The 15,356-nt window shown below is 40.4% G+C and overlaps 1 protein-coding gene across 2 annotated transcripts in view; it reads left to right on the top strand.

Moving 5' to 3' along the window:
* Window positions 1–15,356, top strand: part of atp2c1 (ATPase secretory pathway Ca2+ transporting 1) — a 136,170-nt gene that overhangs the window by 37,629 nt on the left and 83,185 nt on the right. For both annotated transcript variants that reach the window (XM_043719600.1, XM_043719601.1), the window contains exons 2-3: window positions 6,138–6,248; window positions 12,662–12,778. In XM_043719600.1, the coding sequence (XP_043575535.1) occupies window positions 6,138–6,248; window positions 12,662–12,778 (228 nt within the window). The remainder of the gene's footprint in view (window positions 1–6,137; window positions 6,249–12,661; window positions 12,779–15,356) is intronic.

Genomic DNA, 15,356 nt, shown 5'->3' with positions numbered 1-15,356 from the left:
CACCCTCACCTTGACCTCTTTCCACCTATCACATTTCCGACCCCCCTCCCCCAAGTCCCTCCTCCCTACCTTTTATCTTAGCCTGCTGGACAAACTTTCCCCATTCCTGAAGAAGGGCTTATGCCCGAAACGTCGATTCTCCTGTTCCCTGGATGCTGCCTGACCTGGTGCGCTTTTCCAGCAACATATTTCCTGTCTCCCTTTCACTCTTGGTGAGTCCTTAGGTGGTTGTACAGACCAATTATAGTTTCTCCAGGTTCTGTTACACTTAATTATAGGAATGGGTGGGTGGGGCATTGGTGTGGCAGCGCATTCCTTTTGCTGTTTTCGCTCAGTTTCCACTTTTTCCTGACAAGTCTGAAGGTGCTCAATGCCTTACTGGATACTCCTCCTCCTCCTCCTCCACTTTGGATGATCTTGGGCCACTGATTCCCAGGTGTCAGTGGGAATGCCACACTTCGCAATGGAGGCCTTAAGGGTATACCTGAACCATTTCCTTTGTCCACCTGGAGCTAGCCAACTATTTCAGAGCAGGAAGTAGAGCGTTTGTTTGGGGAGTCATGCGGATGATATGCCCAGCCTATCACAACCAATGTCAGTGCCTCGATGCTGGGGATGTTGATCTAGTCAAGGATTCTGGTGGTCTCTCTTCCCAGCATGTAAGGTTATTTATTTTCTGAGATACAACTTACACACTTGATACAACTCCAACACACCACCTTCTACGAGCAACCAAAATTTTATTAAGTACGGTACAAACCTTCTGGAGGAACTTTTAACACGCGCCACACATCTTGCAGGGCTTCAAAGTCATGTCAAAAGCTGTCGGAACAAAGGAAACAGTCCTTTCTTTATGCAAAATCTTAACATCACAGTCAATAATGCCCACAAGGCAACTTCCAATCACACTCTCACAGTCACATGCTATTCAAGACACAATGCAGTGACCACATCACTTCTAGAAACAATGTAATGCCAATCATCCCTTAATGGCCAGATCTGGTGTGAATTGTATTTTTTTTTAACTACATGGAGTAGTCAGAATTCAAACCATAATGTTCTTATTGATTTCTGAATAGGGGATGAAAGTGTAAATAGTAGGAGATGACAGTGTGAATAGCTCTGAATGGCAAGGAAATGGCCATATAAATGACTCTGAATAATAGGAGGTGATAATGTAATTTCTTACAATCTATCTGCAAGTCAGAGGCGTCCCACTCAAGGCTCGGGGTATCTGATTTCCTGCAGGTCCTCAAGGCAAGTTAACTCTTTAATATCACTAGCGGATTTGTCGGGTCTTGTGCAAGCAGAATTGGTGCAACTACTCCAGAATCTTGAGGTGTCTGCTGTAAACATCCACGCGTCAGAGCCATATAGGAAGGTGGAAACCACCACAGCTTTGTATACCATCAACTTGGTGTTGGATTTGATGATGTTGTCCTTGTACACATTTTTTGCTTCAGGTGGCCGAAGGCAGTGCTAGCACACTGGAGGCAGTGTTGAAAGAAAAGGAGGATGTCATGGAGGCACCCTAATGAGAATCGCATCATTTGAACAGATGTGACGGAGGCAGAGAAATTGGGAGAATGGATTGGAGTCCTTACAGGAAGCAAGGCTTGAGGAAGTATGGTCAAAGTAACTAGGAATCAGTGTTTGTGGTTGATTATCGGTAGACAGTCTATCCTCAAAAATTGAAGCAATGAAACCAAAACGGTAAGAGAAGACTTAGAGATGGATCAGGTAAAGAAGAGAGAAGAATGGAAATTGGAAGCAAAAGTGATTATTTGTTCCGATTCCAGCTACGTAAAAAGCAGCACTGATGAAATCATTGATGAACCAGAAATAATTTGAGGAAGGGGGTCTGACAGGGGACTGGAAGAAGGAATATTCCACATATCCCACAAAGAGACAGGTACAACTAAGACCAATGTCAGTACTCGCACATACACCTTTGATTTGGGGAAAAAAATGACGAGTTGAAGGAATTTGGGATTGTTGTGGACATGGACTGGTTGGACGAAGAGTCTTGTTTCCATGCTGTATGGGTCTATAATTCCATAACCATAAGTCGTTCAAAACTTATTTAGATGGAGTGTGGTGGAACTGTTCAGACCTCCTTTCAACAAAGATGTAGAGAACCTTCAGACAATCACGATGGGGAGTTGACATGTAAAGGGATTGCACATTCCTGGTGAAGTAGTAGCTAAGGCTCGGAAACTCGAAGTCATCAAATCGATATAATGTCTCGGAAGAATCACGAATATAATTGCAAAGTAACTGAACAATAACATTCAGGGCAGTCCTGTTTATGGAGCTATGGCAAGAAAGTAGAAGTGGGTTGTATTGTGTTAGGGGTCTGAGTCAGGAAGCTGTTGTAGGGAGATCTCCAGTGCAGGTGAGGTTATTGGCAGTCATGGACATAATAGATTGGTGTTTACTGGTGGGGTTATGATCCTAGACAACCCCAGAGAAATTGCGTACATGGCTGTTTCTTACAGTCTTTCAGTAGATGTGTCAAAAGTTTAACTTTAATTTTTTAAAGTTGTGACTTCTGACTGTCTTTTTGGTTTCCATTTTTAAAATAATTACACTTTTGGTTTGGAAAGATAAGAGTTCTTTGTTCAGATGATAAGGTATGGGAGCAGAAGTAGGCCCTTTAGCCCATTGAATCTGCTCCATCATTCAATAAGATAATGATTGATCTGATAATCTACAACTCTATTATCATTTTTGCATAACACTTGATTCCCTAACTGATTAAAAATCTATCTCTGCCTTGAATATACTGCAACAGCCCTCTGTCATAATCAATTTCACAGATTCATTATCCTTTCAGAGAAAAAATTCTTCTTCTTCTCTGTCCTAAATGGGTGATCTAGGCTCTCCCAAAAGGTGAAATTGCCTTTGCACATCTATCCCGTCCAGTCCACTAAAAATTTGCATGTTGTAAAAAGGTTGTCTCTCATTCTTCTAAATTTCAGTGAATACAGGCCTGACCTACTCAACCCCTCCTCACAAGCCAGTCCCTCCATATCTGGAATCAGCCGAGTAAACTTTCTCTGGACTCCCTTCAATCTCTTTCTCAAGGGAATCAAAATTGTTCACATTATTCCTGCCTTGTATAGTTTTTAGCAACACTTATCCATTTTTATACCCCATTCCCCTTGAAATAAAGGCTAATGTTCCAATTGCCTTCCCTATTTCCTAATGAGCATTGTGTCATTTATGCATGAGGGCTCCCAAATCCCTCTGCATTGTAGCTTTTTGCAATCTTTCTCTATTTAAATAATATTCAGCTCCTCTATTTTCTTAAATTGGAAAGAGTGCGGAAAAGATTTACAAGGAATTTACTGGGACTGGAGGGTTCGAGTTAGAAGGAGAGGCTAGGACTTTTTTTTCCCCGGAGGAGATGGTACAGGGGTGACCTTATAGAGGTTTATGTAGTCATGAGGGGCATTAGATAAGGGAAATAGCAAAGGTCTTTTTCCCAAACTAGAGTACAGAACTAGAGGGCATAGCTTTAAGGTGAGAGTGGAAAGATTTAAAAGGGACCTGAGGAGCATGGAGAGTGTTGCATTTGTGAAATGAATTGCCAGGGGAAATAGATACAGTTAAGATATTTAAAAGACATTTGGAAAGGTACAAGGATAGAAAAGATTGTGAGGGATATGGGCCAAATGCAAGCAAATGGGATTAGTTTAGTTTGGGAAACCTAGTCAGCATGGATGAGTTGAACTGAAGGGTCTATTTCTGTGCTCTGTATGACTCCTCTTCCTGCCGAAGTGAATAACTTCAGGTTTTCACATTATATATTGCAATTGACAAGTTTTTGACCACCTTTCTATATGAGTCATTGTTGTCACCTGACCTCCCACCTACTTTTGTGTCATCACAAACCTTGCTACATTGTTTCCTCATCAAAGTCATTAATGTATTAGAATTAATTATGGTGCAAACACTGATCCCTGTAACAGTCCACTAGTTATAGCCCTCCAATCTGAAAATGCTCTCCTTATCCAAATCTCCTTCAATTAGTTTGCCATGCTAACATACTACACCCAAGTTAAAATTTAACATGGTATGGCTGCTGGGTCAAAGGCTGCTCAGGCAGGTTTTGTGTTACAGAAGACCTGACACTCCTCTACTACCATGAATGTCACCTCACTGAAACACTTGTGGATACAATTAGTTTCTGCCTCATTAGTTTGAAGCTCTTTACAAGTGATAAAGCAATAGATACCTTTTTTAATGTTTTGAATCCAATATGACTCTTCAATTTTTGAAATCTGTTGAATTTCTCCAACATTTTTGATTTTTTTTTTGTAACCTTACTCTGTCAGGTGAATTTAGAGCAATGAGTTGCATGATAGCATTTTCCTCTATCAAACCCTTAAGTGTTTTCCTGTATTTTTATTGTTTATGCATATTACTGAGTTTGAAAACCTGATAAACCAGGTTTATCCCATTAATGGGATGAATGTGACAAGCGGTGTCCTGCAGGGTTCAGTGTTGGGGCCGCAGCTGTTCACATTATATATTAACGATCTGGATGAAGGGACTGGGGGCATTCTAGCGAAGTTTGCCGATGATACAAAGTTAGGTGTACAGGCAGGTAGTACTGAGGAAGTGGGGAGGCTGCAGAAGGATCTACACAGTTTGGGAGAGTGGTCCAGGAAATGGCTGATGGAATTCAATGTGAGCAAATGCGAGGTCTTGCACTTTGGAAAAAAGAGTACAAGCATGGGCTACTTTCTAAACAGTGATAAAATTCGTAAAGCCAAAGTACAAAGGGATCTGGGAGTGCTAGTCGAGGATTCTCTAAAGGTAAACATGCAGGGTGAGTCCGTGATTAAGAAAGCGAATGCAATGTTATCATTTATCTCAAGCGGGTTGGAATATAAAAGCACCGTTGTGCTACTGAGACTTTATAAAGCTCTGGTTAGGCCCCATTTGGAGTACTGTGTCCAGTTTTGGTCCCCACACCTCAGGAAGGACATACTGGCACTAGAGCGTGTCCAACGGAGATTCACACGGATGATCCCTGGAATGGTAGGTCTAACATATGAGGAACGGCTGAGAATCCTGGGATTGTATTCATTGGCGTTTAGAAGATTAAGGGGGGATCTAATAGAAACTTACAAGATAATACATGGCTTGGAAAGGGTGGACGCTAGGAAATTGTTTCCATTAGGCGAGGAGACTAGGACCCCTGGACACAGCCTTAGAATTAGAGGGGGTAAATTCAGGATAGAAATGTGGAGATGTTTCTTCAGCCAGAGAGTGGTGGGCCTGTGGAATTCATTGCCGCAGAGTGCAGTGGAGGCTGGGACGCTAAATGTGTTTAAGGCAGAGATTGATAAATTCTTGATGTCAAAAGGAATTAGGGGCTTCGGGGACAATGCGGGTAAGTGGAGTTGAAATGCCCATCAGCCATGATTGAATGGCGGAGTGGACTCGATGGGCCGAATGGCCTTGCTTCCACTCCTATGTCTTATGGTCTTATGGAATGTTGGCTTAGGCAATCTCTGTCTGCTTTTAGTGGTACCTTGAGATGTTCCAAATTCACCTGAATGGTGAAATGGTGTCTTGCGTTAACACTGCCCAAAATATGTTTTTGACACTGCTACACTCCCTCAATATTGTAAGCCTGCAGTCTTATTAGTTCTGTCATGTTCCTTGTCTTAGGTATTTGTTTACCTTTGAGTTCAGACTTATTGCTTATCATGTTTCTTTTTTAAGATTATTAAATATCCAACAATGTTACCATTCACAGTCATCACATTGATGGTTTGTTAGGTGCACAGAGGCTCACTGTACAGTCATTTCTTCTATTATGGGATGGTTGCGTTCTTGTGCAACCCTGCATTATAGAAAAATCGCGCTTTAGAACCAGCACTTAAGTGTTGGCAATGTAATTGCGTTACAGCCAACATACGTTATAAACGTTTGCTCTTTACAAATAGCAGCCTCAATTTGTCAATCGTGTTGCAGCGAATTTGCGTTGAGGAAACATGCATTATAGCATAACAACCTATATCATTGTGTATTCTCTAAAATGTCTGTAAGTACTGTTGTGTTTTAACATCTGGATGCTTAATTTCAAGTACAATTTAATATCTCTGTGTCTGTTACTATAGGTTCCGGGGTCTGAGGAGTTATACGACAGTGAAAATGATATGATGATTCCAGTACTGTCTTCAAAAAGGGCAAGTGAACTACCTGTTGATGAAGTTGCTTGTATTTTGCAGGTAAGGTGCATGTACTTATTGCGGAAAGTGTAGGATTCTTTGTGTCTGTTTAAAGGAGTTTTTTCATATGGGCTTTTAACCAATTGCGATGATGAAGCATTTGAACTTTATTTTTGTTATGTAAATTTTTAAATATCTTTCTATTACACTGTTGGTTTCTTCATAAGAATCATGATTGAAATGTCATCCACTTTGAATATTGAGTAAATTGTCAGTGTGCCTCTCAGTGCAATCCCAGGTGCTGCATCTGTGGTGAGAGAGCTTGCTCTACAGTAGAGCCTACAGATTGGAGAGTTTTGTTTGGATGACCCTGGGGAGCTGTTTGTGTCCTGTGGCACCTCACATTTATCTAAATTAAACTCCATTTGCTACTCCTCAGCCCATTGTCCCATCTGATCAAAGTCCCATTGTCCTCTGACATAACCTTCTTCGCTGTCCACTACGCCTCCAATTTTGGTGTCACCTGCAAACATACTAACTATACCACCTATGTTTACATCCAAATCATTTATATAAATGAGGGAAAGCAGTGAACCCAGCACCAATCCTTGTGGCACACCACTAATCACAGGTATCTAGTCTGAAAAGCAACCCCCCTCCACCATCCTCTGTCTTCTACCTTCCAGCCAGTTCTATATCCAAATTGTTAGTTGTCCCTGTATTCCATGTGATCTAACTTTGCTAATCAGTCTACCATATACATGTCCACTGCTCTGTCCTCATTAATCATCATTACTTCTTCAAAAAACTCAATCAAGTTCTTAAGACATGAGTTATCATGCACAAATCCGCATTGACTATCCCAATTCAGTCCTTGCCTTTCCAGATATGTGTAGATCCTGTCCCTCAGGATTCTGTCCAACAACTTGCCCACCAACCTATAGTTCATAGAGTCATAGAGATGTACAGCATGGAAATAGACCCTTCGGTCCAACCCGTCCATGCCGACCAGATATCCCAACCCAATCTAGTCCCAGCTGCCACCACCCGGCCCATATCCCTCCAAACCCTTCCTCTTCATATACCCATCCAAATGCCTCTTAAATGTTGCAATTGTATCAGCCTCCACCACTTCCTCTGGCAGCTCATTCCATACACGCACCTCCCTCTGCGTGAAAAAGTTGCCCCTTAGGTCTCTTTTATATCTTTCCCCTCTCACCCTAAACCTATGCCCTCTAGTTCTGGACTCCCCGACCCCAGGGAAAAGACTTTGCCTATTTATCCTATCCATGCCCCTCATAATTTTGTAAACCTCTATAAGGTCACCCCTCAGCCTCCGACGCTCCAGGGAAAACAGCCCCAGCCTGTTCAGCATCTCCCTGTAGCTCAAATCCTCCAACCCTGGCAGCATCCTTGTTAATCTTTTCTGAACCCTTTCAAGTTTCACAACATCTTTCTGATAGGAAGGAGACCAGAATTGCACACAATATTCCAACAGTGGCCTAACCAATGTCCTGTACAGCTGCAACATGATGTCCCAACTCCTGTACTCAATACTCTGACCAATAAAGAAAAGCATACGAAACGTCTTCTTCACTATCCTATCTACCTGCGACTCCACTTTCAAGGAGTTATGAACCTGCACTCCAAGGTCTCTTTGTTCAGCAACACTCCCTATGACCTTACCATTAAGTGTATTCCTCGGCTTTCCCTAACTTCTCTAGTTAATTAATGATGGTGAGTTCACCCTATAAAACTTTTTAATAGTAGGAGTATGCTTATTCTTATTATTCTGACATATTCCCTGAATACCTACCTCTTTGTCTCCATTCGTCTATCTTCTAGTTCACTATGTCAGTTCACTTCAGCTAGCTCAACTTTTCTGCCACATAATTGCCTGCTTTTATTTCCAACATTCTTCCTTTCAAACTGAATGCAAAATTCAGTCATGGTGGTCAGAACTACTAGTAGTGCCTTTACTGTGATTGATCAATCAACCTTGGTCACATTACACAGTTTAATGTAACTTGCTCTACATGGCTTTTATGGCACAGTAAAACATAGAAAATAGGAGCAGGCATTTGTGCCAGAAAGCCTGAATTCACATTTCACCTACTCCATATTTATATCATAAAATGTCTGAACAGGTTGACTAAAATTTATACAAGTTGCTGTCTAGTACACAAAAAACAGGAAAAACCCAACCCGGTGAGAGTGACAGCTCTTGATATTAAGCCTGCATTCAACTGGGTGTGGCATCAAGGAGCTCCAGCAAAACTGGAATCAGTGGGTATTTGTGGTAAACTCTCCATTGGTTGGAGTCATACCTGGCACATTGGAAAATTGATGTGATTGTTGGAGGTCAGTCGCCTCAACTGCAGGACATCTGTGGAGGAGTTCCTTGGGGAAGTGTCCTAGACTGAACCATCTTCAGCTTCATCAATGACATTCCCTCATCATAAGATCAGAAGTGAGGATGTTCAGTGATCATTGTACAATGTGTAGCACTGTTCACGATGACTCAGATACTGAAGCTGTCCATATTCAAATGCAGCAACATCAGGACAAAATCCAGGCCTAGGCCGACAAGTATCATTCACATCTCACGAATGTTGAGGAATGACATTTCCAATAAGCGGCAATCTAGCCATCGCCCCTTGTCGTTCAGTGGTGTTGCAATCACTGAATTCCCCCACAATCCTGAGGGTTATCATTGACCAGAAACTCAACTGGACTCGCCACATAAATACAATGACTGCAAGAGCAGGCCAGAAGTTAGGAGTACTGTGGTAAATAACTTACCACCTGATTTCCAAACTTACCACCTGCCCACTATCTATAAAACATAAGTCATGACTGAGTTAGAATTCCCCACTTGTCTAGATAGGTGCAGATCGAACAGCACTCAAGAAGCTTGACACCATCCAGAACAAGATTAGAGTGGTGCTGGCACAGCACAGTAGACCAGGCAGTATCCAAGGATCAGGAAAATCGATGTTTCGGGCAAAAACTTATCATTCCTGATGAAGGGCTTTTGCCTGAAATGTCGATTTTCCTGCTCTTTGGATGCTGCCTGACTTGTTGTACTTTGCGAGCACCACTATAATCTTGACTCGAATCTCTAGTAGCTGCAGTACCCACCTCCACCTACCATCCAGAACAAAGCAGCCCTCTTGATTGGCACCACAGCCATAAGCATCTATTCCCTCCACCACTGATGCTGAGTAGTGGTAATATGTGCTACCTGCAAGATGCATTGCTGAAATTTACCTAAGATTCTTTTCCAAATCCATGACCTCTCACTTCGAAGGGCAAGAACCGCAGATACATAGGAATACCTGCTGTATGTTTCCTTCCAACCCACGCACCATCCTGATTTGGAAATATATGTCTGTTCCTTCACTGTCACTGGGTTAAAATCCTGGAATTCCCTCCCAAAGGGTGTTCTGGATCAACCTACATTACATGAACTACTGCAGTTCAAGAAGGCAGCTTGCCGCAACCTTCTCAAGGATAGCCAGGGGAAATCCAGTGACACCTGGCTCCCATGAGTGAATTTTTAAAAATTGCTGTTGGATTGTATTTAGTTACTTCAGTACGTGCTATCAATTTGTTTACTTTGTTGTGAATGTAGCATGTATTTCAGATCCACAGCCTTTAGTTTTGTGTTTTTGTTTGTTCATCTTTGTAACACCTTGATTGTCAGGATTCTTGGTTTTCTCTCTGTTCCTTCTTGCTATTCTCTGATCATAGTTTCCTGTATTACTACTTCCCTTGCTCAACTTCTCTACTCATCGTACCACATTTTTCCACACTTGATCCTTTGCCCCCACTTTTTATTTTAATTCCTTCTCTACTTTGCTACTTTTGCAATTTTCCCACTGACCCCAGCTCAGTTTGGGTGGGGGCCATTCCAAAATTGCAGCCCTTATTTTCCTATATTTGATGCAGTGATTTGCAAACTGGAACCCACTTCTGTACCAGTTTTGAGCCATGTATTCATCTCTTTAATTTTGTGCACTTTATGCCAATTTGCATGCAGTTCAAGAAATAATCCAGTGATTATAATCTTTGAGCTTCTGCTTTTTTAGTTTGTGTCTAGCTCCTTGTACAATCTGTGCAGAACCTCATTCCTATCTATGCTGTTAGTACCTACGTAGACCACAACGATTGAATCTTTCTCCTCCTACTGTAAGTTCCTTTCCAGTCCTGAGCAGATGGTCCTGAACCTTAACTCTGGTTAGGCAACATCGTTTTCTGGACTCTTGTTCTTTGCTGCAGTGAATGCTGTTAATCCCCCTAATATTTTTTTTGCCCCCATCACTATATTCCTTGCTTCCCATGACTTGAATGACTTCCAATACCAGTGCCATGGCAAGTTTGCTTACCCTTCCGGCAATTCCTACTCTCATCTAAATAGCATGAGAGAATCTCAAACCTGTTAACCAATTACAAAGGCTGATGCTCCTACCGCCTGTGTCCTTTTAATTCCATTCACTCCCGGTCACACCATCCTGTCTCTGACCACTGACCAATTGGGAAGTACTCTTCTAAGTGGTCTGATTGCCTCCTGATACAAAGAATCTAGGTAACGTTCTCCCTCTCTGATGTGTTGTGGTATTTGTAGTTCAACCAGCACAACTGTGAGCTAAAGTTGTTCAGACTTCAAAATATGTACTGTGGATGTGTTTGCTCTGAATTGCAATGGCAATCAGGATGATTCCACGTGCTGCGGCCTCAGCATGTCATGTAATGAGTTTTAATTATTTAATTATGCTGTTCACTTTTCTTTTACTCGTCACTAATTTGTATACTATGTTAAAACTTAAAAATAGAGAAAATGTGAACTATTTGCCAGAAACTGTGATAAGGCAAGAATCAATTTCAGTCAGTTCCATTGAATCTAGCTTTGTCTCTGTCTCTCACTGACAAACTGTCAACTGTCCTTGCCTCCGACTTTATGTACTGCTAATTGCATGTTGCAGGGTCCTCTCTCCTGCTCCCATGGGTGATGCTGGTTGTCTGCCACATGACCATTCTCTAATCTACTCCTCCAAATAATGCAGCAAATATTAAGTGATTTTAAAAATAATTTGATTTTATTTGAATATGAAGCTATTGTGACAATCTGTTATCCTTGTAGAGTGCAAACTTTTAATTGAATTCATTTATCAAATCTGTCTTCCTCAACACATTTTCTGTATAAGATGATGGTCACCCTCAGACTGTCTTACCAAATTGCTAGTTGTCTTAATTAAGTCTCAACAGTTTGCCATAATGAACTTTCAGAGCTTTTGAGCTGTGTTGGGCAAGAGTCTGATGCAAACGCCCATGCTGAATATCTTTTGCACTTAGATATATTCATATAGATACTGACATCCATTATGATACTAATTCTCTCCACAGTTAAAATGAGCTAGATCAGCACTTGATCAGAGATTGTATCTGGGAGTCCCCTGACCTTTTTGATCTAGTGCACAGATTCAAAGTGTTACTAAGGTGTTTATTGAATGATGCCCTTTATGTCAAATGTGGCTGGAGTAGAGAGTCTTGGATAGATCACAACTTGTGTTCTATCCATTATTCAGCACCGGATCTCAAGAAGAATCTGTCAACCTTGAAATGCCAGTTCACCAGAATGATATCAGAAGGATTAAAGGATTACATTATGAGGACAAATAATATATAGTTTACAAGAAGTCTTTCAAACGGTGATTGGATTTGATTGGCTTTATCCAGGGAAACTCTGGTGTTATGGTTTGGAGCAAGATGATTTAATCTGGTAATTAGAAATTGCTTATTATATTGGAGTGAACCACGAAAGTGCATTTTTGCTCCAAGTGGAGTAGATGTCTGAAATGCCTTCATATATAAAGCTGTACTCAGAGTCGGTAGAAAATTTCAAGATTGCAATTGAAGGACTTTTATTAGTTGAGTGTTGCGATATGAATCAAAGATATACCAATAAATTTTACGTATAGATCATCCCTAATTTTATTGAATGGCATGTTGAACTTGAGGTATTGAATAGCCTCCTGTTATTTGGATAACTTCTATTCCAATGATGCTGCAACATACTGGACTATATTTTGGAATTACAGATGGGATGAGTTTCTGGAAGAATGAAAATTGGGTAATGTTAAACTCTTTGGGCCTACTAATGACTAACCCAAGCTCTACATTAACAGAATGGATGTAACCTCTCCTCAGCAGGTGATGGTAATTGGTGCAAAAGAACTTGAAAGGGAAATGAGTGCATTTTAAATGTAAAGTCAGGAAATTTTATGAAAGTTCACCATGTATGCTGGCTACCAGTTTTTTTGGTTGTGTAAAATGTCATTATTCCCATTCATTGTTCTTAGCGTGGTTGCTATATGTTGCCTTAGTGCAGGCTTCATAGATCCCTCTGCTGTCATATCAGGAATTCTTTTCATATCACTATATTTATTAAGCATTCCATTTTCTCACTGCAGGCTGACCTTCACAATGGCCTAAAAAATAGTGAAATTTCTCGACGTCGCACATACCATGGATGGAATGAATTTGAAATCAATGAAGATGAACCTCTTTGGAAAAAATATATTTCACAGGTTAAACATCTCAATAATTGCACTATAACAATGGCACAGCAGTAGATAGTGACTTAAGACTTTAAAACTGACATGTCTTTATTAGCTTTTCATTCAGCCGTTAATTTTGAGCATTACTGACAGGGAAAACAAACTATTGCCCATTTGTAATTATCCTCGAGCTGTGTGGCTTACCAGGCTGCTGCTTCAGAGAGTAGGTAAAAGTCAAGCTGTGGACTTAGAGACTCAAGTAGGCGAGACAGAGTCAGGCGGTAAGATTTCCTGCCTTAAAGGGTGTTGGTGAATCAAATATGTTTATATGATACGATCTGATAGTTTAATGAATGTTATTAATGAGACTGATTTTATTCTAGATTTATTAATAGAATTAACGTTTCCTAAGTTGCTGTGGTGCAATTTCCAAAATTAACACTGAGTTGGATAATTTCAGATCCTAATCATTGTCTATTTTGTGGGCTGTGGCTGTTGGTAGTAATTCTGCTATTTCCATTTGCAACACTCTGGGTTCGTCAAATTTGTTTTCTTGTTTCATTGCCATCTCTTTTTGCCTTGCATTGTCATCCCCTTTATTATTTAATTTCTCCTGCCTTCCACCCTGACAGGCCTTCACTCCTGTTTTCTTTGCCTCTGTACATACAAGCATATGAACTAGGTACAGAATTAGGCCATTTTGCCCCCTTGCACCAGCTTCACTTATCGATTTCATACTGGACAGATAGTTCTGAATATTACATGCCTATACACTCTAAAAAGCATAGAATTTTGCTGTGCAAGGGAATCAAACGATCTCCATCTTAAAAATACGCAATGACCCTTTCTTTGCTGACTTGTGTGGACAAATGTTCCAAAGTCCCTCAACCCTTGAAGATTCATATTTGATTCAAAGCATTAATTCTATTCTCCTCTCCACAGGTGGTGCCAGACCTATTAAGTTTTCTCTTGTTCTTTTTATATTTATTAACTATCTCAATAACTTGATTTGGATAGCATTGTCTCTTAAGGGCATTGATGAAGTCAAGCTTTACCTCTTTCACCACATTTTTGTTAGTGCTTGTTTGATATCCAGTATTTGATAAGCGGCTTACTTGTACTTTGCAACGTACCTCCCCAACCAACTTTATCTTCTCAGGAATAAAAACTTCACTTATGTCATTGGTGAAGTTCAGCTATTTCAATTTTCTCTTTGATGCATTTAATCCTCCATAAACTTCAACCCTTTCCAAATTTTGGTGCACATCTTATCCTACATCAAACTCCTCAAAGTGGCTTCTTGATTGTATAACTCAAATTCTGAATTTTAATCTTCATTTTCAAAACTATCTGAAGATCTTTGCAGTTGCTTCCTGCCATTTTAAGTTGCAGGTAAAGTAGTTTATTTTGGCTATTATTGCTTTATATTTTGGTTCATTTAATTATGAATATTTGAAAATTATTAATTTTGTTAGCAAGGGCAAGGGGCTTGCCAAAGTATAAAAAAAGCTGGTGGGCAACAAAGACTGCTTTATATCCCCTCCTAAAGGGGATTTCAGGTAGATTATAGTTGGGAATGGAGGTGAGTGAGTGTTAGTGCCTTGAATCTCTGTCTCATTGACACTAGATTGGTTTTTTGCTTTTTTGTTAGCAACTAATTGGGTTCTATTGAAAGTTCAGTCTAACAATGTCATTGTCAGTATTTCTTTGCAATATGTTCTAAAATACTTTGGATACTCTTTTATTTTATAATGACTTTAATTGTTTAGTCCATTTTATCTTTTATGTTTGTGGTTTAGTATAGATTGGAGCTTGGTTGGGGGACCATTTTGTTTTCAAATGCATCCATCAGGAATGCTTTCAACTTAGTACCTTACTATCAAGACGTGGTTAATGTAGTTCATTCTCAGTTTATGAACTGATTATATAGTATTTTAGAGGCAGAGAGGTTTTTTGTTTTTGTTTGATATTTTCCTCTCTCGTTCTATGCTACTATACTTGGGTTCTGTGCATAGTTTCTACTCTATAAATTTGTACTTGGTTTCTGTGTGATATTTTTGAGGCTGTTAGGCTGCCTGCATGACATGGCATGGCATGCTTTGAGTATCTTGTTTGAGCTGTTGAGAGGAACATTATAAGATTTTGGACTGTCTGCTTTTCCCTCATGGTCTGTTCTTTTAAAATGGATTATGATAATTGATTGCTATGAACATGGCTGCAACCATATTTGTCAGCTCCAATCAAAATTGAGTATGATAATGTAGGACACCTGTGGAAAATAGAAGATCCGAAGTGTACCAGAACAAAACAAAGAATGGTGATGTTGTCTTGTCTGTTTTGTCAACCATCTTATTGTGTGTTAAAATCAACTAGGTAAAAGCAATGACTGCTGAATGCTGGAAACCAGATTCTGGATTAGTGATGCTGGAAGAGCACAGCAGTTCAGGCAGCATCCGAGGAGCAGTAAAATCGAACTTTCGGGCAAAAGCCCTTTAACAGGAATAAAGGCAGAGAGCCTGAAGGGTGAAGAGATAAGCTAGAGGAGGATGGGGGTGGGGAGAAAGTAGCATAGAATACAATAGGTGAGGGGGGGGGAGGATGAAGGTGA

The sequence above is a fragment of the Chiloscyllium plagiosum genome, chromosome 29, assembly GCF_004010195.1.
Source record: "Chiloscyllium plagiosum isolate BGI_BamShark_2017 chromosome 29, ASM401019v2, whole genome shotgun sequence".
In the NCBI taxonomy this organism is placed as follows: domain Eukaryota; kingdom Metazoa; phylum Chordata; class Chondrichthyes; order Orectolobiformes; family Hemiscylliidae; genus Chiloscyllium; species Chiloscyllium plagiosum.
This window is presented reverse-complemented; position numbering and strand designations above follow the sequence as displayed.